The sequence below is a fragment of the Cataglyphis hispanica genome, chromosome 23, assembly GCF_021464435.1.
Source record: "Cataglyphis hispanica isolate Lineage 1 chromosome 23, ULB_Chis1_1.0, whole genome shotgun sequence".
NCBI lineage: Eukaryota > Metazoa > Arthropoda > Insecta > Hymenoptera > Formicidae > Cataglyphis > Cataglyphis hispanica.
Window position 1 is genome coordinate 3376312 of NC_065976.1, and position 24962 is coordinate 3401273.

At 36.1% G+C, this 24962-nt stretch overlaps 1 protein-coding gene across 3 annotated transcripts in view; it reads right to left on the reverse strand.

Annotated features, from left to right (window-relative positions):
* LOC126857805 (serine/threonine-protein kinase MARK2-like) overlaps positions 1-24962 on the reverse strand; it is an 88964-nt gene that overhangs the window by 42903 nt on the left and 21099 nt on the right. For 2 of the 3 annotated variants that reach the window (XM_050607559.1, XM_050607560.1), the window contains exon 2: positions 16403-17929. The exons of the other annotated variant lie outside the window; for it this stretch is intronic. In XM_050607559.1, coding sequence (XP_050463516.1) covers positions 16403-16816 — 414 coding nt within the window. In that variant the 5' untranslated portion in view covers positions 16817-17929. The remainder of the gene's footprint in view (positions 1-16402; positions 17930-24962) is intronic. 3 annotated transcript variants of the gene reach the window in all.

Here is a 24962-nt window from a genome sequence, read left to right on the forward strand (position 1 = left end):
TTCCTTCTGCTGCTGTAAGTGGTATTATCGGGGTCAGCGTGACTTCGAGCGATGACTAAGGCCGAAATAATTGGAGCGCGAAACTCGCGTGTTTTTCCAATCGTCGATATCGCTTTTCAAAGACTGTGCAACAGAAAAATCTGCTGCACAGTTTTCTCCCAATTCGCTTTATCTTTCAGCGGAATATTATATCAATCCCAACGTAGCATATCGCAGGCGATATCTAGCGAAATGTGCAACTGAGATAAAAAATAAAAATCTAAAAATGTAAATAAGATAAGAAAAATGTAGATAAGATACAAATACAAGCTTAAATACGGATATATACTTTCATGCATGGCAAGCGTATTCTTTGCACGTAGATCTATTCGCGCTTCGAGCTGAGCTCGATTCCTTTAATAATGATTCCCCCTCGGCAGATTGCAGGCGAAGCGTTAACGTCGATGAACCTCACTCTATCTCTCATTTCTACAATCTCCACGATCAGTCCATAGAAGCAAGGGGATCTTATGAAACTATATACGACAAGTGGCGGAGCAGACACGTCGAGTGATATCGCAGGTATCGTATAACTGTTCTTTGCTTTATACAAGTCATTTACTTCAAAGGAGATATAAATCGAAGAGGGATTTGAAGATACAATTCAAATAACTACATCGCATTAACAGACGTAGTCTACGAATTCGATCCTACCAATCACATCCATTTGATTCGATTGACAATGAGATATCAATTTTCTATTCGAAATATACATGATATTTCACAGACTACATACACATATAAGAAATTATGAATCAAAGATTATCGAACGAAAATAGATATTTCTGTAGATATGCAGGTTCATTAAATTGATACGCAGCTGAGAATTACTTTGGTAATTGAGTTTTCGAGCGATAAATAATTTTTTTTTGCAATCATATGCTGCGACGCCAATAATATCACTCAGGAATCAACCGGCTATCGGAATCGTGGGAACAATTATCGCGCGATATGATTCGCGTTACAAAGGATCGCGTGAGATTCTTCGGTCGGTGCTGCCTCCTTCTTTCTGACTTCCGTCCGCATACAGTAAAGGAGTTTTACATTCCGGCGCGTCCAAAGGGTTTCACGCGGCGCAATTATCTGCGTCTCAGGCCGAGCATCGAGTTTGCATCGCCGAGCGAATCACGGGAAAGAGAGAAAGAGAAGGAAGGAAAAAAAAAAGAAAGAACAGAGAGCCGTGGCTGAATAGAGATCCTAATAATACATCGAGATTCCCCGAAGGCTATTTAAGAAATGGAAAAGTAGAATACGCAGAAGAAGATTAGAAAAAATAAGTAAAAATATTTTAAAAAAGATTAGAAAAAATTTAAAAAATATTTTAAAAAATGATAAAAATGTTCGCTTTTCATTTTATGCCTCTGTCAATAATTTATTGTATAATTCATATGTAGCGAGCTCATAAGAGGAAGAAATTCCGTCTTGTTCTTTTAATGGCAAGCAAAATACTTATAATGGGCTTCGCCGCTTATGGCAATACTGTTTGCCGACAGATGGCGGCACTAACTTAGCTCTAATGAGTGCGGTATGTCATTAAAGTAGCCGCAATTAAAGTACGGACAATTATATACTTATACGTGCCATTTGTCTTATATAATTTAACATTAATTATTCGATCTTATTTCATCTCATTATTTTTAATAATCAATTAACAATTAAATCTTAATTTGTACAATATATATATATACATACACACATATAGGATGTCCGATAATAATTGCATCACCTCTCGTGTGCAAGTAGAGTGGGTTAAACTGTGTAAGAAAATTCTCTATCGTTTTTTGCGATCTTTACAATAATTAATGAAAATTTAATCTAAAAAAGTAGGCCAATCTGAGCCAGTATAAGCGCGCGGCAAAAAGAGACAGCCCATTTTGTTGCGTGGTTATTAAGCGCACGATGAAGCGTTGGGATTATTAATCGTCAAGCATTTAATTATATATTATGCCTAACAATTACACGTAACAATAGGATATTTTTTTCTCGCCGCGCACTTGTAAAAAATCGCCCCCGTATATTGGTCGATTTTTTAAAATTAATTTCTCTTTAATTATCGCGAGAATCACAATCAGATAAAGGACTATCTTGTTCAATTTAATTCGCTCTACTCGCACACAAAAAGTGATATGATTATTACTGGACACCCTGTGTGCATAAAAGATATAAAATGCGTATAAAAGGTTTTAAATTATCAAGAAACATTCGCGACACGAATATGTCTGTTAAATTTTCACCGTCTATTCAGTAACGTCATTTACAAACAATAGACTTTTGTCTCCGCGGGCGAGAAATAGACAATGAATGAAACACATAAAAGAAACGGCATGGAGTAAAGCAAAGGTTTTTCCGCCAGATACTTTCTCGTTATTACTTTCTTTACCTTAATGCTACGAAAACGCACTCGATGTTCTCAATAAGTAATTTATTATAGAGTCCTTGTGAAAGTACGCTCTACCACTTAGGCTTAACCAAATTACATAAGCGACTTCAGATACGCACTTACTTTTTCTCGCCGAATGAAACATAAGGTAGAAAGCGCAAAAAGATGTAATCGAATTTACATTCTCCTTAATATATCTCATTAAAAAATATCAGAGATAATTTCGAGAAAGCGTATTCTCTCTCTCTCTCTCTCTCTCTCTCTCTCTCTCATGCAAATTTTTAAGAAAATCTGCTTTTTCTGGGAAATAAAAAAAAAGAGAGAAAAAGAAAAACATCGCGTTAAAAATAAAAAACACTAGTAATTGCATCTTAAAAATTGTAGAATTCTATCTCGTTAAATAAATATGTACGTTATATATATATATAATTAAAAACATTGAAAAAATACGTACATATACTATAGATAAAAAAAAATTGAGAGATTAAAAATGCACTGGTCAAAAAAATCGTATGAACTTTTTCGGTTGCATAATAGAGTTGTCGCTCAGTTCGAGCGGTGAGTCATGCCGATTGTAACGGTACTTTACCGGTGCGATTAACGCGGGCGTTTCCGCGGAACCAGTCGATAATTAATGCACTTGCGGTCTTTTGCACCCAAATGCATAATCATGAGGCAACGGCGAAAGTAGTATCGGCGCGCACGTGATTAAATCTAGGTATCGTTGAGCAGCTGTTGGGGAAGGATAGTGAAGGTAGAAAAGTGTATGCTTGTGAAACTTATAAATATTACATATGCCGGGACGATACGTCACACGATCGCGTTACGTCATTATCATCCCTCTTGTCTCGTGACCGAGCACGGTTGACCTCGTGCGAGCAAGCGTGCGGCGAGTTCGCGAGGTTGATGAGCTCCTCAATGAACTTTTCGGCCCCTAACTAAAGTTCGCTGCTTACTACACGCGTACGTACGTCCGTGTAATTTTTCATAAAATTTAGAGTAGGCTAATCTATAAAATTTGTATAATAATAAAATACATTCATGGATAAAAGTATTTGCGAGTAATGGTATTATCAACTTTTTTTTGTTAAGTAATGTAGTTTCCTAAGAAAATTTAAAACGTCGCGAAAGAAGATGGGACTGAAATATTTTTATTCGCTAATTCTCAATTTCGAACGAGGGCAAAGTATCGCGCATTGTTGCCGCTTGATTTGTTACAGGGAACGAGAATAGATTTACAGCGATCGATATATTATCGAGAGAGAATGTCTTTCACGGCGTGTGAGCGGATTCTTCGAAAGATTCTCCCAGATTATCCCGACCCTTAGAGCGGCGATTATTAGCAGAGATCGGGGCTTCTTGAAGCGAGAAAACTTGACGCGAGGATGCTATTTCGCGACCCACGCGATGAATGCAACTTTCCCATACATTAGATGCAATTAGCATCGGCGTGTTCTTAACAACGGTTAGAGAAGCTCCAAGGAGAGCTAAAAGCTAAAAGGATCTCTCTCTTAAGTGCTACATACATAGAGCGAACTCGTTTTTCCGAACAAGCTCGAGAAAGAATCACAATACATTTGCATGCACGTCGCGGCGAATGTACATGCACGCGCATATACATATGCACATTAAAGTCGCGTCGATTACAAATGATGTATCACGGCAAGCGTAATTGAAGAGATTAGTATCATAGCAGCGTAGAGTTAGAAACTCCAGATATTTATTTAAAGAGAGTTAATCGTTATAAATCGTTATAAATCAAAAATATATTAAAATATTCATTTATAGATTACTTGAACTCTCACCTTATTTCCAAACATTTTGAATATTTTCTTCTCCACCAATTTTCTTTTATTTTCAAATTATATTTTATTAAATGCATCATTGTATGCGAGTAAAAACGAGAAGCTAGAATTAAAAATTTGTCACGACGCAATCCTAAGAATATTTTTTTTTTTTTTTGCTTACTCCGTTGCGCTATTTAGTCACGAAATAACGCGGCCTTCACGTTCGCCATCTTATTTTGGCATATTCATTTTCTTCCATGACAAATGCATTTGCATTCGCGCGAGTACGTTCTCTATGCGAATAATTATCGCTATTTCGAGATTCGCGCTCACGCATGTATCAGAATTATCCTGGAATGAAATAAGATCATAAGGACGGGAATTGCCGCCGTTAACGCGCTCGTGTTGCGCGTAATATCGTAAGAAATTGGAGAGTAAATCTCTCTCGATCTTCGTATCGCGATTTCGAAACGTGAATTTAAATTTAAGCGATCGAACATTTCTCGTTCTCTTCCGCAATAGCGAATTCGCAAAGATCGTCGAGGAAAATCAATTCTCTCTCTCTCTCTCTAATTCTCTTTGACGGGGTGAACCACTTCGGAAAAATTCGCGTCTGCTGTAAGCAATTTACGAAACTATCGACTCGCAATTTCCTCTCCTCGTTATTCGTGACCTATGACACTTGAATGTACTCACCCCCAATTCCATCGCACGTCACGTGTAGAATGTATGCTAGACATGTACCTCGATTAACTGCGATTGATTGCTTATGAGATAATTCTAAAAAAACCAATTACTTGTAGAAATAAATAAATAAATAGAAAAATATATATGTGTACGCATATATGTATGTGTGTATATATAATATGTATATATACAGTGAGATATAGAACATTCTCTCGTCATAACTGGAGCCTCAGGCTCAATAGCTATTTAGCGACTAATTGTCCTCACATCATCAACCAAACAATTACGCGCCTATGCAAACAACTGCAAGGTAAATGGCGTAATTAATGCCGGCTTCGAATACCTAGATAATGAGCGCGGTGTAAATTGTCTCTAAATTATCAGCCGAATTAGGAATGCACACGTTTCTGAATAATTATTCACACATTATACAACATGTAAAGAAAATAATAAACTTCGCAACGTATTCCATGCTATTTAATATCATTCGATGGAATTGACGAAAAATATATGCGTATGCATGCGTGTGGTATAAAAAAAAAAATGAAAGAAGTAAGATGTTATTTTTACCATGCGTATATATAATCTTTTTAAAGAAAGCTGCCCCGATTTCGAAATATCCTTCTACTTCTCTCTTTCTTAATGATTCTTCTGGTTCAAATAATATAATCATGTTTTCGAAGCTGGGAAGCTGGATGCTTGTATTTACCACGAACTCGCAATGCAAATATCTCTCGATGAAACAATACTTCCGTTTAATTATGCAGTTGACGATCCAATCGATCGCAATTACTATATATTATACCGTATTTATTGATGCATTGTCAGTACTGACATCAATCATGTTTGCTTGAGACAGCTCAAGAAAGTATAAAAAAAATAGATCTATTATTTTCGCATTTCTTGCTTGCACGAAATTAATTATATGAAAGCGTCTCGCACAATCGTCGTCGGCGAATTAAAAATTTCCATTCATGCGTCTCAAGAGTTGATTAACGATATATCGTGCGATGCTATCTAGATTTCTTTATCTGCGTTTATGGCTTTACAAATGCGCGTGACAACACGTGATTGACGTTATACGGATAGTGCGAGACAAAAATAGTTTTCTATTTCGCGAAATCGGCCGCTTTCCGGCGATAATTATCTCGCGTACATACATCATTCTTTTTTGTCACACAATCAGTATAAATTCAACATATCTTAAGACGTAATAATCGATTGCGACACATTGCTAACATCAAAGCGATAATAAATCAATAAATAGTGAGAATAAAATTCAAGTAGGAAGTGATTGATGATATTTCAATCAATTATAAAAATTAAAATTAAGATTGACAATGCGAATACAATAGTACGAAATATTTTTCTCGCGTGAAGGAAATTAATTTGCCCTATTTGTAGAAAACGCGACAATGGCATGATTACCGCAAGTCAGTCAACTGCCGATGGATTTCGCAAGAATCTATTCCGCCTTCCGTTTCACTCGTATCGGCGCGCTAAATCTTGCCATTCATCGTGCGAAAACAGACCCGCATCGAAAACCCGTACGAAATCCATTCGGGGGTCAGCTGTTCGAGGGGAAGCCGCTCTTTGAAAGGCACATGCTGCCGCGCAAAATGACGAAATTTATCGATTATAAATATACGACTCGATCTTTTCGCGCTTTACAAGAAGGTCGCGCGTATCAGATCGATTTCGACCTATTTTCGACCACGTACTTCGTTACGTACACGTGTTATTTCGGCACGGGATTGGCCAATGAATTTTTTCATCGAGCACTCTCACGAACATGAAAATAATGATTTCGTGTTTCTTTCTAGCCCAGTAGACAATTTTATTCTGGCTTCTTGCGATAGTCTCGCGCCTTATCGCAATACTTTTTTCGCTACAATAATTTCGCGTATTTCAATAACGTTGCATGCTTTAAAGAGAAGATTTCCACGTAACTGCATTTTTCCACTTTTTGCGTTCAAAATCAAAGAACATGATTACACGTGTTCCGTTATAATCGCTTTAGCTTTGAAATTTAATATTCACTCGTAATGTGTTGCGGAAGTTATAGACATTTCGTAAAATGAGGAAATCCGATTTTGCCTTTCCCAATGCCAAAACAAAAATCGCAAAAACTTTATATAATGATAAATTTTTCTTTTGAGAGAGATTTCTATTTCTATTTCTATAAAATAACGCATGAGTATATATAAAAAAAAATATTATCTTATTGTATTTAATAAAATAACATAAAATGATTCACGAGGAATATATCGTGTGTGACATACATAAATTATTTATGCTTATGTATAAATTAATAACGATAAACTTCTATATAAGATGATAAAAAAAAAAACGATTCAATAAAGAAACGTATAAAGCACCTACTTCTGATGCATGAACACGCCATAAATTATGTGCCTATAAAAGCTCCTTTAAACAGACTCCTCCTTATCGGCCAGCATGTAGCGTAAATAAAATGCTTCCGTGCATTTCTCTCATCACGTGCTTCAAGATAATAGAAATATGATTGTGCTTAGCAATAAATTCAAATAGAGAGTCAGACTATTTTAAGATTCAAAATTCTTCCATATCAACAGCAGCAGTTCCTTCACAAACTGCTCTCCTTTCGATAGTTTTTATTATTATCAGCATAAATATTGAAATAGGTCGATGTAAACAAAATTTATTATTATTATACACATTTAAAAAAGTTACTATTATCAAAAATTAATATTATTATATTAAAAAGCTTTTAAAAGTATAGGATATAAAAAATTACTTCAAAATAAAATTATTTTTTATATTTATTTAATATTTTCTTTTTAATATAAACTTTTAAAAATTAAAGCAATAAAAATAAATAGCATAAAATGTCCAGAAAAATAATATCAAAATGTCAAGTTTTATACCGTAGAAATCATCATTTTGCGTCAATTCGATATATATCGTTGTGTAAGTGATTATTATACATATCAATAAATATCTGACATGTCGTGCCATTCCATTAACAAGAACTCGATATGCTCTATATTTGTTGTTGCTCATGAATAACATAAATCAATCTTTTTCTCAAGTCGCTTTTTGCCGTCTTGCTGCTTGTCATATGCTGACGTCAGTTTAAAATCCTGTCTGTATTTGCGCCCGTGGGGATTCGTGAGCATTTTCCACGAGACAGCTATAACGACCGGATAATGAATCGCCGTCAGGCCGGCAAAAATGGGAAAATCGCCGACAAGCGATACATCCATTCATCATTATAATCCTTCTCCCAGAAAATCTCCCGCGACCGGAAAATCGCATCAATCAAATACGTAACGAGAGTTTCGCGAAAACTTTATTTTCTTTTTGCCATACCACGATATACTTCTTACACGTTTTCTCCTTCGTACGTTATTATCGACACCATTTGTAAGCTGAAACATAGTTATTTTTGGCATCCGCGAGTTATTTTTTGCGCGTTATATTTTTCACATTGCCAAGAAAGACGATAAATTACGAGGGAATCGATAAGAAGAATATAAGCAATGTAAAAATTCATTAAGATAAGTAAATAGGTACGCCTAATTACATGATTACATTAATTAGGTTCATATTAAATAAGCAACAAACGTAATTCGTTCTTATATATATGAATGATTAATTTTATCATTGTGTCATTACAAGGAAACTCTTCGCAATTTTTGCAAATTATTTTATCATTGTATGCGAAATATTTATGAATCGCTATCAACAAATATCGTAAATAAAATTTCTCTGTATTCGGGAAGTGAATCGGAATCTATTCTTATTACATGATCGAATTACTTTTATTACAATGCTATGTACGCGACGCACATTTTCGAATCCTATATTAAACTTTGGAGATATTTTGTAAATTTTTTTTTATGCATTATTGATATTGCATACAAACGGTGAGTCAAGATTAAAACTCTGTCACGAGACTAGGAATCTTACGACGATTCATTTACATGGATTGTTTATTGTTATTGTTTACCGAGACTGAGATTAAATATTTTTTTATTTGTCATCGGAAACTCGGATAAATTCGTATGACGTAATGCATTATCTTGGCAACGCCATGTCGTAAAACCAGGCGCGGTTGACGTATATACTTATCGAAACCATATTGTCGTAATAAAAACGCGATACGAAATTTGGTCGATTAATCATATTATTTACGTGTCACGCGCGCAAGTGCGTAAACATTAACTGGCGTGATATTTTCCACTACATGAGGAAAGTAGCGAGATAAGACGATTATGTTATATCATATAAACAATATGAACATCAATAATAGATACTTCAGATAGATTGAACGTTCGAGAATCATAAATCTTCGTATATTCAAATCTATTATACGCATATAAAATTAAAAAAAAAAAGTATAATATAAATAAAATATTTTATTTTTACGGATAACTATTATTTATATAAAATATTTATTTGTTTATACAATCCAGTATTTATGACAATTTTATCTTTATTTTTAATTAATTTTTATTCTGCACGAATAATTTTGATCAACATAAAATAATATAAAGATTATATTAAAAGCTAAAAGTTGTTAAGCCTGCAAAGCAAAGTTTAAGATTGAATATTTGCGGTTATAGTTGCGCTGTTATATATATATATATATATATATATATATATATATATATATATATATATGTCAGTTAAGCAATTTACGATATTACGAACGAATATTCCTTTCCGCGAGAGGTTTTCACTTTACATTCCTATCGTACAAAATACTCAAGAGACTCGAAGTAAATGATGTTTCCGGGGAAATTAATATTCACAACGCATCGCGTCCTATCGCACGCTCGTTTCGAGTATAATCGCTCCGGCAATTAGAGAGAGAGAGAGAGAGAGAGAGACTTCGGAGCACGAACGTCGCATCTAAATTACAATGATATGTATTTTCTATAGACCAGTGAACTTATTAATCTTGTGATCTCGATGCAGATGCCGACTAACACAAAATGTTTATAAAGTTCGACACATGACGCGTAAAGTCAATACGTACACCGCCCACGATCGATAACACGCGAACACAAGTTATTTTTACACATGGGTCGCTTCAACCTATTGAATCAATAATCTTCAGTAGCCGGCATTATTATTAGAAATCTTGAGAGAACACGATCTAAATATAATTCGCGGCGTTACAATTTGTACGTTACATTTTGGAAAAAAGGGAAGTGACGACATCACGTGTCCGTCGTCAAGTTTCAATGGCCAATAAAATTCTTGAAATGCGAAGGAGATGTGTTCCATCCTCTTCCTCTCTCCGATTAATATGCTAATATATTTCTCTACTACGTATCTGTCGTCAATTTTGAAACAAATTTTTTTCTCACTGCCTCAATCAGCTTTACATTTTTTTATTCAAAACACCCGAATGTCTCGAATAATTCTTAACAAATTCGCAGTGGAGGGGAAGCTTGAATTATTTGATAGACACGGCCTTGATGAAACTCCCATCCAATGTTCGTACAAATCCGGCCTAAACGCATGTCGTATGATCCCTCGACTGCTATCTCGCGGAAGTGAATCGTTTAAAGCATATTCTCGACTCGTTGTAGGAGCAACAGCAACGTACGAGAGTTTGCGCAAAAATCTTTGTAGCAAAGAATCGCAATAATTTTCTGTAATGGATCGATAAATTAGCTGTTTTGTAATAACCCAATCAACGTCAGTCTTGCTTTAACATCATTTTCGCGAATGTAAAAGATAAGCTGTCAGACGATATTGAGAACGTCTGTACATCACTCATTTTCTTTGCCTAGCTTACGTTTAATATACTAATATGAGTCATTGAAAATATCAATATTAATATTAACTAACTTTACACGTAACTCGCGCGTAATAATGATGACTGTAACTATATAAGTCATCTTGTCAGTTGAATACATTAACATTAATCTTAACAATAATACGTATTGTTTATTGTCTCCTTTTTTCAATTTTTCCAATTAGCAATCATGTTTTTAATTTACATGCTTTAGAAAATACATGAATATTCTAAATTCTTGTTATAAGCCGCGATCATCATTTGTTCGTCACCCTTATGAATAAATTCCAAGGCTGGAGTACCATGTAAATAAATGCCATGCAAATTTAATGGCAGTTTAGCGACGTGATTTCTGATTTAATAGAATAAAAAGTGGATCTGTTACAACTGCGAGAATCTTTTGAATTTTTTTTATATTCATATAGACTCAACGATCCGCGAGATGAGTCGTCAACGAGAATCGATTGATTTCGGCAAGAGGGAGATGGCGATTTGTTTTCACGGTTGAATGTCGCTAATAAATTATCGCGAGTTCGCGAGAATAACGAGCGGTTTAAAAATATCGTGAGTGCCCCCGAGGCGCGGTTCGTTCGCGATTGTTTACGAATACGTCACGCTATTTACGCACAAACAGTAGACACTATCTTCGTCTATAGCGATTGATACGATTCAATCCATCGCTGGATTATTTTGCCTCCGCCGGTGTAAAAACATTTCGCGCACGACGATCCTAATAAAACCCGATACCGCTGATACTTTTCTCGTCGCGCTGCCATCTTTCTCGATCTAACGGGGAAAAAAAAAAAATCGCGAATACATCCATACCGTCGCGACAGAGGTTCATTTCCATCCTTTCAGAAGCAGACACGCGTTTAAACGCACAACATGCGTCACGCCACTCTCTCTCTCTTTCTTCCCTACCCCTCTCTCTCTCTCTCTCTCTCTTTTCCTCGATACTGTTCGAAATGAAAGGAAAACACGGTCGCCTGCCTGATAGCGAGCACCCGCTATTTTCTGCATTCTGAAAATAGCGAGGGTCCCGACATGTCACGTACAGGAAGCGGAGCACACTCTCGGCGCCGGTTTAATTCGCCCAAGACTACAATGGATCAGTACGCGAGATGTCATTGTCGCGCAATGAAGGGTAGGGACCCTTTTTCTGTAGAAACAGATAATATATATAATAAAATACTGATATGAATATGTGTGGATAAAAATACAACGTTCAAATATTTTTTTTTTTTTATCGCAAGAACAAAACTGTGATGATAGAATTAATTTCATAAATTAAATATATAAATTTAAGTTAAAAAAATTATATTTCTATCATATATATATTTGCTAAAAATATTATAATTTTTAAATCACAACTGATGTATCATTATTATAGTGTTATTAATTCTTTTTATTTAATATATTTAATAAAAATTTAAATATGAGGATTTTTTGTATAATTAATCTAAGTATAAAAAATATAAGACTTTCTTTTTTGTGCAGCTTTCAGACGTAAATTAAGAAGATTGAATTAATCCCTTTCGCTGCAAGACAGTAACATATTTTACGTCTTACAGATCATTAAATAGACAAAGTGCAATAAGAGTTCCTTACACCTTCACCATACTGCAGCACGTACAGGAGTCAGAATTATAGTAAATAAAAAAAAATATTCCAAAAGCTTCTTTTTTAAATTTCATTCGTATTTATAGAAATTAATACGAGATTAATGTAGCGATAAGATAAATGTTTCCAATTATCAATATTATTAAGAAATTTGAAAAATCTAAGAATTTGAAAGGTAATACAAGCGACGATAATTTTGTAACACCATATGTAAAGTCCTTCGAGTATACATTAACTATGTAAACAGTAATAATGGAATTTGTAACGTGAGAGCAAGTCCTTCAGACATTCCATTATTTGCATTAGCAACATGCCGCGACCAGAGTAAATTTAAATGTCATAATTTACTATGGGAGATACAAATTACGACGTACAAATTTATAATAAGACCTTCCACATTTCCATGTATATAAATAATTAGGATATTAAGTTAATAAATCTAATAAAAAATTTAAAAAATCCACGAAGTAACGGATGCAAATTCCAGCCATTATGCTTGACCTTTCTAGATAATACTTGAAGTACTTCAAGGTTCGAGAGAAAAAGATTCATGGAACTCGAGAATCGAGGAAACGAGAATAAAATTAGATTTACCCGAATATGTATGTCGAGATAAAAATTGGTATAGAAGATAATTAAGCGTTAATTATCGTTAATTATATAAATTTCAGTTGAAATTCTTGACAATAGTTGTACTCGACATAATTAAAAACTAATTTTATTTATTTCCACCTTCGTTGGCGTTTTTTCCAATATTTTTAAGCAATAGTATTATGAAATATTTTATTCTAAATATTTAAAAACCGAAAGTTTTATCAAGAATTCTGTTTCCATTTTAAATAATTCTACAGTTAAATGACATTTTTCGCATTTTGCAGTGCCACGGGAAGTTGGCGCTCCATATTTTCGAGATACAATTTTTTTAGATTTCCCCGGAACACTTTCTAAAATCTATCAGAAACTGTAGAATTATTTGGAGTGCAAACAGAATTTTTGATAAAACTATCAGTTTTTAAATATGAGTTATTAATTTCTATACTGGCAAGAGTCGCATTGAAATATGAACCGGAGGCTGACACAAACACACACGGGGCTTCCTAGCAACCAGGCACAGACCGCATTGAGAGAATTCGAACCTTGACGTTTGTGCTCTGACAAATGCGTTAGAGTCAGGTGCAAACTGCAGCAGTCTTCGCTTTTATAACCACGTCAATAGAAACTCGCGCACCTGTGCATGATGCGAAGGTAGCGTGCAGCTTGTGTCCGCGATCCACATACGCGTATTATATCGATGTTTTACACAAACAGCACACAGATTCGAGTTGCGACAGTGAAAGGAAACCAGCAGTGAAAACGCGACATTACGCGATTGACAAGACGCGCAGCTCGGCTCAATTACTTCTCACAAGTTTTCCTTCATTCACGAAGGCGGAGACTCATGGCTTTCGTAATATTGGAAAGTACTTGGCGCATTGTCCCTTGCGACCAAAGTACAATAATAACCTCGTTAGGTTTCCGATTTAATTCGCCTTAACGCCTCGCGTTCATCATTGAATGGTAAAAATCTTTATCTCCGCAAATATTGAGTTTTTTTATCCTCATAAAAAAAAAACAAGATGTGATTATCTCGATGCTGATTATAAAGTTTTTTTTTTTTTTGCAGATTATAAAGTATTCTTTTTCATGTCTTTTTATATGTCATAAATAGATTTAGATAATCTTTATACGAATCTATCTCAAGCACGTAAAGAATTTTTTTTTTTATTTTCTTCTCAGGCTACCAAAAATATGCTAAATCAGTAAACTTTGACAATCATCGATTTGTTTTAATAGTTGTCGCTATATATAGCGTACTAACACTCGACACAGTTTGCGAGTTAAACATTCGATGACCGATTCGTCCGAGAAACGTTTTTACGAGATCAATTATGCAATTAGCGGTCGAGTTTCGTATTGCTCTCTCCCTCTCTTGCGGGAGATATTTTAAAATAACTTCGGAGAAACTTTATCTAAAAGATTTCCTCTCGACGAATGTTTTAATAAATACACCAGCATTATACGTGCATGATAATTGGTATTAATGTTTAGATCAATTAAAACAACCGCCGAAAAAGTGCATGAAAATATGTTAGAAGTAAGATTTTATGATGAAGAATGTATAATAGATGATTTAACAAAATAAGATATTCATATCTTTAATAAAGGAGAAGAGAATATTTTCGTGTTTTATTGCACTTTATAAATAATTTTTAAAAATCGTATAAATAAATATATATCTTATATAATTCTCAATTTTTTTTTTTTTAAATTAAATATTTCTCAAAAGATAATCCCTTTCTAATAAATTGTTAAATTATTCATTATATAATTGTTGTTTTTTTTTCCTTTACGGATTAATTGCAATATAATTAATTGATAAAAATTAATTATAATATAATTTATATATAATTAATTGATGGTATATATAATTAGTTGTGCAACTCTTTGAGTAAAGTTTTACGTAAAAAATTTGCGCTGGACTCTAATTGCAAGACACAAGCCCGTAAATTAGCACTCGTAATGCTTTCTAAAGTGTGAAACCACGAAATTATTTTTCCTCGAACTAAAGGAAGTTTCCGAGACAACTTTGATGATCTCACTCTAGAGATCGCGCGCATGCATTATACATTGAATAACAAACAGTATTGCAAGAGTGAACTCATTCTTTCTTTCAACATATCTTTGCTTCGCGCGACACAAAAAAATCGGACTCGTCGAAATAATGACGAATAACGGAAACGGTCAGCGAGCGGACTGCGAAAATCAGTGAAGGTAATAAAAAAGATTTTATAACAATCAAGGATACGATCGATGAAAAACGCAGAAAAGACCATTAATAAAATAAATCCATCGCGCTAATATTCGTCTTATAAAGACGCTCATAAGATACGCTTCTTTGTGGAAAGCGAGAAGCCGCCGCTTTCTCGCGTCAAGTATCATCAATCATTCGCCATTCCTAATTATCGAAAGCCCAATGGCCGATTAAACTCGACGCAGACTGCGTCTTGCAATCTCCGCACGCGGCATATTTCGCGCACCTGCCGCAAATAAATGACTGATATCACCGCCACTTTTACCCGACTTCTTCCTCGCCCGTGCGAGTCTCGCGATCGTCCTTTTTGGTCCGTTATTATTCGCAGACGGCGAACTGGTTCCAGCTGCTTTTTCAGCGAATTCTACGTGTCTCAAAAAGGCACGGCAATGGAAGGTATATTTTCAGTCCGATCGATTAAAATACAATTATTAATGATAAAATCTCCTAACGAATATATTAATTATAATTTGTCTTCCTTTTAAATTTTCTAATAAGCAGATATTATATTCGAAACAATAACTTTACGCTGTTGAATTAATTCATATCAATAGATATCTGTTTTAATATTGTGACTAGTGCAGGCTCACTGCGCCTCGGTATAGTTACAGTCGCTCTGATAATCAATTGCGACAAGCCCTCGAGAATTCTTGTCACTTCCTGTGACAAAAGGTTTATGAAGGTCGGGAGAAACGCTTGTAACAGAGATATACTCAAGGGAAACGGGTGTACTTAAAAATGATTAAAATAATGGGTGTACTTAATAATAATTAGAATTTTTTTTTAATAAAAAAGAATAACTGAATATTTTGAGCTATATAAAAAAATAATTTTTTAATGTATCTCACAATAAGTATTTAAAAAAAAGGTATCAAATCATATTAAAATACTATATAAAATCCTTGCGATCTTTGTGTACTTTTTTTTTTAAACTGATCTAATTGTTTTATCATTTCTTTTAATCTGTTTAAAAAAAAAGAAAAATATATAAATGGTTTAAAATTAATCGATTAAAGAAAAATTCATTTTTATTAAAAATTGCCAGAGATATCGATTTTATTCAAGTCATAATTAAAATTTAAAAAGACTTTACTTAGCCAAACATAAAAAAAAAATTCGAATATATCAATCTATTATTAGAAAGAAGAAACATAGAGATAGATAATCTTGTCATACATAATTTCGCAAATACACCCGCCCCCTCAAGGTTCTTACAACAAGGATCTCTCGTTTTCTTTATCTCTTACCTGAGGTCTCGTGCGTTGTCTGGAGTAGCGTTTCAAGTAGATGTCCGACGAGGGTGGCGGCGCGTTGCAGGTGTCGTTCCTCGACGTGGGTATCCGCGTGGGCGGCGATACGACGGCGTGGCCATTGGCGACGACCGGGGTCATCGTCGAGGCGTTCGTCGAAGGTGTGTCACGATGGCTTTTGGTGCGACGTAACAATCGGCGCACCGTGTTCTTCACCGTCGCGGCGATATGCGTCCCGCCGCCGCGATCACCGCCACCCTCGTGACGATGCTGGTGGTGATGATGATGTTGCTGCGGATGATGATGATGATGCTGCTGATAGATCACTGACTTGTTGTAGTCCACCTTCTTCATACGCGTCGACGCGGGCGCGGGTGCCACTTTGTGGCCGCCCGTCTCCGTCACGTACATTGTGTCCACGTGTGGAGCAATCCTGCTGGATTTCTTGCCGCTTCAACGACGATAAACTTCTAAATACAGAGCTTTTCTTCTTCCACCCGAAAATAAAATCTGTATCGTGAATAAACTTCACCGTCCCATACTAGTATCAGAATTCTAAGATCTTTTTTCTTTGTGAGACGAGGTCAACGATTTTAAAAAGAAACTCCACTCTTGTAGTTAATTTTCTTAGAGTTTCCTCGTGCAATTTCGAAATTAGAGAATATTTTGTCCTGAAAATAAGTATTCTGTCTTCTCGGGAAGAATATCCTCTTTTCGAAAAATATCCTTTCCTCTTAATAATCTTGACAATATAATATTTTCTACGGAGTTCAGGGATGACTCTGCTTTGTTCGCGCCTGTCGCTCTTCGGCTGCGAAACACGATTTCTTCTCGGAAAGCTAAGAGTGAATCGTATATTAGAGGCTAATCGCGCAGTTTTAAGTGTCTTTGTTACCACGACGAGAGAAAGTCTGATCTTCCGTTCCTTTCACGATACTTGAACGCAACTCTCTTGGCTCGTTTGTAACATCTACCGCGAGATCTCGATGCCTCCTAAGTGACAAGATGTCGAGTGCAGCTGCTGGTCGATCCGGTAACTCGAGGCGCAGCGCGCACTTAAGCTGCTTCCACAAGATGTGCAAAATTTATCCGTTCGACGGGAAAGCAGACCAACACGCCTCTAAGATGTCGCAATCGAAAGGCTACGGATTGAGATTAATTTTGATGGAACTTGAATTTTTTTCATCCGATAAATTTCCAAAAATCTTCTCGGATTTTCCTTTCAGCGATCTTTCGTTCCTATCGCTTTTCGCGGTAAAACGATTCTTCGTTGACGCGCGTTTCCTCTTGATCCTCAGTGCAAGTCTCAACGGTAATTCAACTCATTCGTCGCGGTAAATCCAGGCTGAACTTTCATACGATTTAATCGTGGCGCAAAGTTGCGAACTGCTACTCTGCGGGCTGTCCGCTGTCGCGCGGACGTTGTTTCAACACTCTCGGGAATCCCGTTTACACTAATTCAGCAGTAAACCCTCTCGCGTGCCGAGCTTTCGTCGGATTATTCGTTCAAACTTCAGTGACGTTCTGCGAAAACGAGTCGACTCGGTTAAAGAAGTCGTCCGGATTGACATGCGCCACTTTGGCGATTGCGATTCGCGGCACCTTTGCGACGAATGTCGTAACCCAAACGAGAGAAAGAGAAAGGGGGACTTCTTTCGATTGACAATAACGATTACGACAATGGCGACGCGACGACGAGACATTACGCGGCTTCCTCCCCCTTCAATTGGAGCGGCAGTGATTAATTAGATTTGTGCGCGACGCTTTTCCATTGGTGCGGCTTCAAGGATGGCCTCTCACGCGTGCCAATTCGCTTGTTCGCACGATTTCGGTTCGACGCCGGCAGATTCTGGCGCGAGCGATACAAGCTGCTGGTGCAGGTGTTGCCGCCGAGGTTGACGTCCCCGGCAGCTGGCTCGAAAGCCTTTATCGCGATTCGCAAATATTTAAACGGCTTACCACGAGCGCATCTCGTTACGCGAGATTTAATTCCGAGTGTCTTTGAGAATGAAATGGAAAGGTCATCTCTCTACAATTTCGTGTAATATTTCTTAAAACAATATAATAAATGTTGTGTGAAATATATTTCTTGTCATGGAAACGTGACACTTGAAAAGATTCGTGATACTTAAAAATATTATGAAAAGAATTATTGTTATCGCTTATATCCCCAAGTAAGTATTTATTCAATTGACATTTATTGATTTATTTTCGCGTATTAGAATACTAAATTGGAAATAAAAAGAATTTTTTTATTTCTAAACTTTTATTCTCAGCCACCAAAGAAATAAGATATTCTTATGATTTTAAACATTTTATGATCCTTAATACTAAATGTAAATACATATATGTATATATAATTCAGATCCATTTTTCTTAAAATATTTAAGATCATAAGAATATCTCATTTCTTTGGTGGCTGAGAATAAGAGTTTATAAATAAAAAAATTCTTTCTATTTCAATTTTTCAATTTTGTGTCCTAATATGCGAAAATAAATCAATAAATGTCAATTGAATAAGTACTTACTTAGGAATATAAGAGACAATAAAAAATTCTTTATATATATATATATATCGAATTAAAATTGTATATTTTATGAATATCTTCCGCTATTCGAAAGCACTCCGTTGTTCGCAAAAATCGAAAGTACGTAGCCTCCCCGCAGAAAATTTAAATGCAAATCGTAAACGCACCTGGGTGCACGCTCGTTACGTTCAACGATCTCGTTTCCTTAAAATATCCCCCGCTCATAATGGATGGGATATTACGGCGCGATTAGCGGGAGGGTTACTGCACCCGATGAACCCTTCCCGAAAAGTCACGACGTGTTGCATTACCAGAGCCCGTATTTGTATTTCGGAACCTATTCGCTGAACGGGGTCATCGTCCCCCTCGTGAAATATTAATCCGTCTCTTGCGAAACATCTCCAGTCACGTCAGGCGTATCGTTAAATTATACCTTCACAATTAGCGTAATGTCATTTCTCCGTAAAAATATAAATTCTTTCTCACACAATTTTTTAATAAGATTAAATAGCATGATTCACCGCGAGATATTCATTCAAAATCATAGTTTCATGATGAAATGCGTCCGTAAACGCGATGACGTCACTTGAGATGGAAATTGATGACGTTATATAGCCACGGGATTAATGTAACGAGCGCGGTGAGAGAATTCGTTGAAGTCGAAGCGCAAGCGCAACTTCCATATAAGCGGAATAATTAGTATAGACTTTACTCCATCCATGCGAGCGTGATAAAGCATGTTATTTTCGCGAGACATGCAAAGGGAAATTCCGAGCTCATACAGCTCATGCAGAGTAAATCCGAAACCTACTTTCGGTATATGTCCTAATTATAGTTTTAAAACGAATTTAGTCGCGAAGCGAAAGTTCATCTTGTTCGTCAAAGTGGAAAGTGCGATATGATTAAATATCCTGCATAATTTTGGTCGTTAAATTTTATTGTGCATTATTATAAGATAATCGCGTGAAAAACGAGCGAAACACGAGCATAAAGTTGATTACCGCGCGTTAAATAACATATCGAGAGAAACGTACCCGCGCGCATAAAAAATCCAGGATTTTTTATATACATTTTAGAATGAACGTTACTCGCCAAAATTAATTTAATAATAATAATCACTCTCGTAATATGAATTTTAACGGCAAGATAATTGTCTGTGCTGCGTTAATTATTTTAATCCCAAATGCAATCTCGTTATTATTATTTCCGACACGCCCGTGAATGTCTGAAGATACTCCGTGTTCGCATTTGTTCGTGTGATATTAGCTAGATGGACAGGATGTGAAATATCACTATGCCTTACGACGTAAACATCACAGTCAAAGTGATAAAGTGATTTAATAATTTATCGCGACGAAACCATTGACAAATCACGTTGCAGAAATTCAATCTTTTCAGCGAGCGCGTCTAAGAAGATTATTGAGAAAAATCGCGAGAGCTCATAGGATTCAGGAATTCGCTATTTGCAATATCCTTAAAACGTTCTGGCAATCATCTCCTTTGCCACGCTCGTTTTTCTATCAGACGCAGGGACATTAAGCTGTCTAATCGAAAATTATATAACCTCGCGTGACCTGTAGAAAATTACTTTGCGAGAGCGAGAGAGAGTTAAGTAAAGCTTTTCAATAACGTCAATTCGCTTGGGTCTCCGATGGTTTATTATGTCAAAAAGTGAACAATCCAATTAAACTAATCGTCTACCGTCAGTCGGAATTAAGCATAAAACGACACTCAGTGTTAAAGCTTTTACGAGGTCAAGGTGGAATACTCCCCGGAGTTTTATTACCGCAAAATATATTGGCAATTTTTTTTAATACTCAGAAAAAGAAATTAAAAAAATTTTGGTTTGATTGATGAAATTGCATTCCGATATCCAATTAAAAAAAAATACGTTCAAAATTTTTAATTAAGATAATTTATATAGTATATGTGAGCTGTGTTGTGTCAAATTTGTGAATCGCGCGTTTTCAAATAGATAACAGAGCGTACCCCACTCGCGCAGATAGTGTTACAGCGGATATCCGGTCGTGTCCCGAATAACGAACGGCGACGAGCTTCTCCTTCGGGCATAGTCGTGAGAGGTCGACATTCCTGGGCGCGCGGTATGAATCATCCGGTTACGATAGAAAGACACGACAAGACCGATAATTTTCGTGTAAACATAGAATAAGAAACGGGTTTCCTAGACATTCGAGAAAAAGAAAAAAAAATACTGGCGAACGCAAACACGCGATTCATTTCGTGATCTCTTATACGCTGCTATTCGATAAATTCACGATATGATATTGCGATTCTATTTTGCCATTCCATTTCGCTGACGCAAAGTAATTGAAAAGATAAAAAAATGTTTAATTTATGAGATCTTTATAAATTGTAAAAAAGTAAATATATTTCTTAGCTTTTTAAATCAATAAACTGCATAGAAATAGAAACAGTGAATACACTCTATACTAGTTTAACTTCGTGAAATTTCCAATCGTCTACGCAAAATATATTTCAAAAAATGCGGCTAAAAAGATCATTTTTAGAGATATAAAAATCTCCGATCACCTTGAGATCGCAGATTAATGGGACGATATATGTAAAGACGACGGGAGCGATGCATCAGATGAGCGACGCATGGCGAATCGAAAATTCACTTTATTCGCTCGACGTTCAAGGAGGAAAGGCGGTTTCTCGCCGGTGAGAGAAATTGCAACGCGTCCTCGTGGATGCACCAGGCGAAGTCGCAAAGGACAGCGACGCGTGTGTATTGCGCATTATTGAATATGTGTGCGTGTACGTGTGTGCGAGCGGGTCTCCTTGAGCTCAGTAGTGCATATCTCCGTTGTACGATGCACTCTCTTTCGCTGCCTACGCTTGGTAGGCAAGGCGAGGCGAATTCCTTGCGATATCGTTCCTCTGCGCGGAAGAATTCGCTTTTACGATCATCGAGCGCGAGAATTTCAGCGATAGGTGACTGCATAAATATACGAGGTTGCTAAGAAGAAATATTAATTTCGAGGGTCGATCATATATGATCTCGTGATTCATATATAATTCAATAATTCCTTATTTATTTCATTTATATCTCTCTGAAAACAAAGCTTCCCAATTTCTTCATATTTTTCATATTTTATTAAATTTTTTCTACATTTTTCCTCGCTAGATATTTTATTTACACTTAATTTTATTCTAATAATAATAATAAAAATAAAATAATAAATAAAATATCTGGCAAGAAAAAATTTTTTAAAAATTTAATATTAAAAATATGAAGAAATTTGATCGCGTATATCGCTATTAAAAGCATTTATTCTTTCGAAAATTGCGGGGGATCGCGTTCGTCGTCGTGTGTTGACGCAATGGGCGTGTTGAACCAACCGCGGAACATCACACCGTCACCACCCATCATCATGTAACGAGTCTTGTACGCTCGTGTCAAGTGTCAACATGGAATACATGGGTTGAGATCGATAGCTTGAGAGGGTTGGATGTGCAAATAAATTTAAACGATAGTATTATAAGCGCAACATATCCCCGAATCATCGACATACGCATGATATTTCAACTGTGAACAGCTCATAATCCTCATCATCAAACATTTATGACTATGTGACTAATCAATACAGTTTTTTTTTGAAAAAGTTGTATATATCATTTGTATTATATATAATAAATAAATAAATAAATAAATATATATATATATATATATTTATTTATTTGTTTATTTATTTTATTATTCGTTTTCAGACTGATAACTATTGATAACAATTGATACAATTTAAGGCTTCAATTTTTTGTTACGCACAAATAAAAGAAAAAAATTTCTCACCTAATAGAATTATAATATCATATTATAAAAATTTTCCTCATATTTAATTTGTAATTATTTTCTTATTTAACAGTTAATAATTTACTTTGAATACAATAATAATGTAAATTATTCATATACTTTTGACCAGAGAAACAAGACCGCGGATTTTTTCGAAACTGATACGCGACTTCCTAACGTGATTAACGTAAATGAGTTAGCGTTACTCTCCGATAGAAATACAGAGAGAAACCCGTAAAAGCTCAGTTAGACTGATATAGACATAGATCGTTTAGATTTACTCAGAAAGAAACGATATTATTAACGAAATTATTAACGATATTATTAACGACGTTCCTTGCGCGTGTGTGTGCGATATATCGTAAAATTATTTATCTAATTAAATGCCTTTATTCTAAGCATAAAGCTCTTAATTCTCAAAATTCAAATTCTAATCAATCTTATTTTTTCTGCAAATTTTTTAATTTTAGCATCAAAGCACATGATTAAGTGTTCTGGTATTAAAATTAAAAAATTTATAAAAGTGAGGCCGATTAATTTTATTTCTGAAAGCCTCAGATGATAAGTTTCGGCAGCGATCATTTCAATCTCGAGACGCGATTTAAAAATAATCATTGCGAGATAACAATGTAATGTTACAGGGTTACAGGGTTGCGATTAGGTGGTTAACAAGACGCTGGCCGTTTGCAGCGAAATAGGCTGATAGACGATCGAGCGAGTTAATGAAGCGAGCGCGCGCATAAAGAGCCTCAGATTATTATCTCGATCGATCCGTCAATCAATCAATCGATCGATCGATCGATCGATAGATCATCGCGGTCACTCGATACGCGCACGTCTCAATAACGTTCCTCGGACGAAACCTGTTGCACCTACGAGCGAGTTGCGTGAATTAAAGAGCGTTCGCGTTGCTTCTGTATGCGCGTCACGCATCTCGACAATGGCCGCATGCCGCTTACGACATTCCGTTTAAATCGGTCTAAAACTCGCAAGTCAGAGACACGCCATCGATTCGAAACGTCAATCTGAAAAAAAAAAGAAAGGACTTGATGCAATTCCGGTTTTTGCAACGCCGTCCGCTTTGGCGAGCGCGCGAGAATGGACCGATAACTATCGCGTATCGGAGGCTGGTCGATTGTCTTTTCAACTGAAGCCCGAAACTATATACCAGACGTTTTTATATAATATCCAGCAATTGTGTATGTCGGGAATATGCATAAGAAAGAAGAGAAACTATTTCCTTCCGCACGATATCGCAGAGATCGTGCGCTTTCTATACTTTTTTACATCGCGTCTCCTTCGTCTTATTTTATTCTTCCGCCTTTGGTTCATTTGAACTTTTACTCTACTTTTACTATTCTTTCTCGGGTTTTAAATTACATTGTCCTTTGAAGATCACGTACTCTTCATTATATTTAAAGTTGGTCTATTCCGAATGTTATTGTTCAAGAATTATTTTCGCATTTCTAATATTTTCTCGATTCTAACACACATACACACGAGGCAACTGAGTAAGTCATTATTACAGAAAGTACGTTATAAGAATGATTAAAGTCCGGTTGCACGACACGTAACCTTTATTCACACGGATAGAATACTATAATATATCCTTTTCCTTCGCACGCGACTAAAGAAGGAAGCGTATACCTATTCGATGAATAGTCATTCGGCGAATGCGTTATTATTCATCGTCGGATATTTCATCCTGTGTTTAATCAGCATACGATTCCCGAATATACGATGTGGTCAGGAGAAGTGGCGTAGCCTGCCAATTGTGTCGGGGGACAATGTTTACATCGTCGGTATTAATATCAACGGAATATTACGCCGAGCGTAACGCGAATATGTTTATGTTTATACCCCTTGGTGACGTCACGTTTAGATACACGCGCGTAAATTTCCAGCGGGCTTCAGCATCATCCCACTATCGGTTATCGAAAACCATGATGATACATATCGCGGAATTACGGAATACACATTGCGCGCGTGCACACACACACACACATACAAATGCGAGCACACACAGCCGCCAGTTATCGCGAGACCGCCATCGCGAACCGAATCTGCTCAGAGATCGCTCACGATTCACCATCTCTCGATAAAATCTACCGTCTTTTTTCGCGGAGAAAGGGAGAAAGAGAGATACACACAGGGGTTTGTAGAACCTTCTCCACGGTTCGGAGAACCGCGAATGCTCGTCGTGCGATCGAAGTCG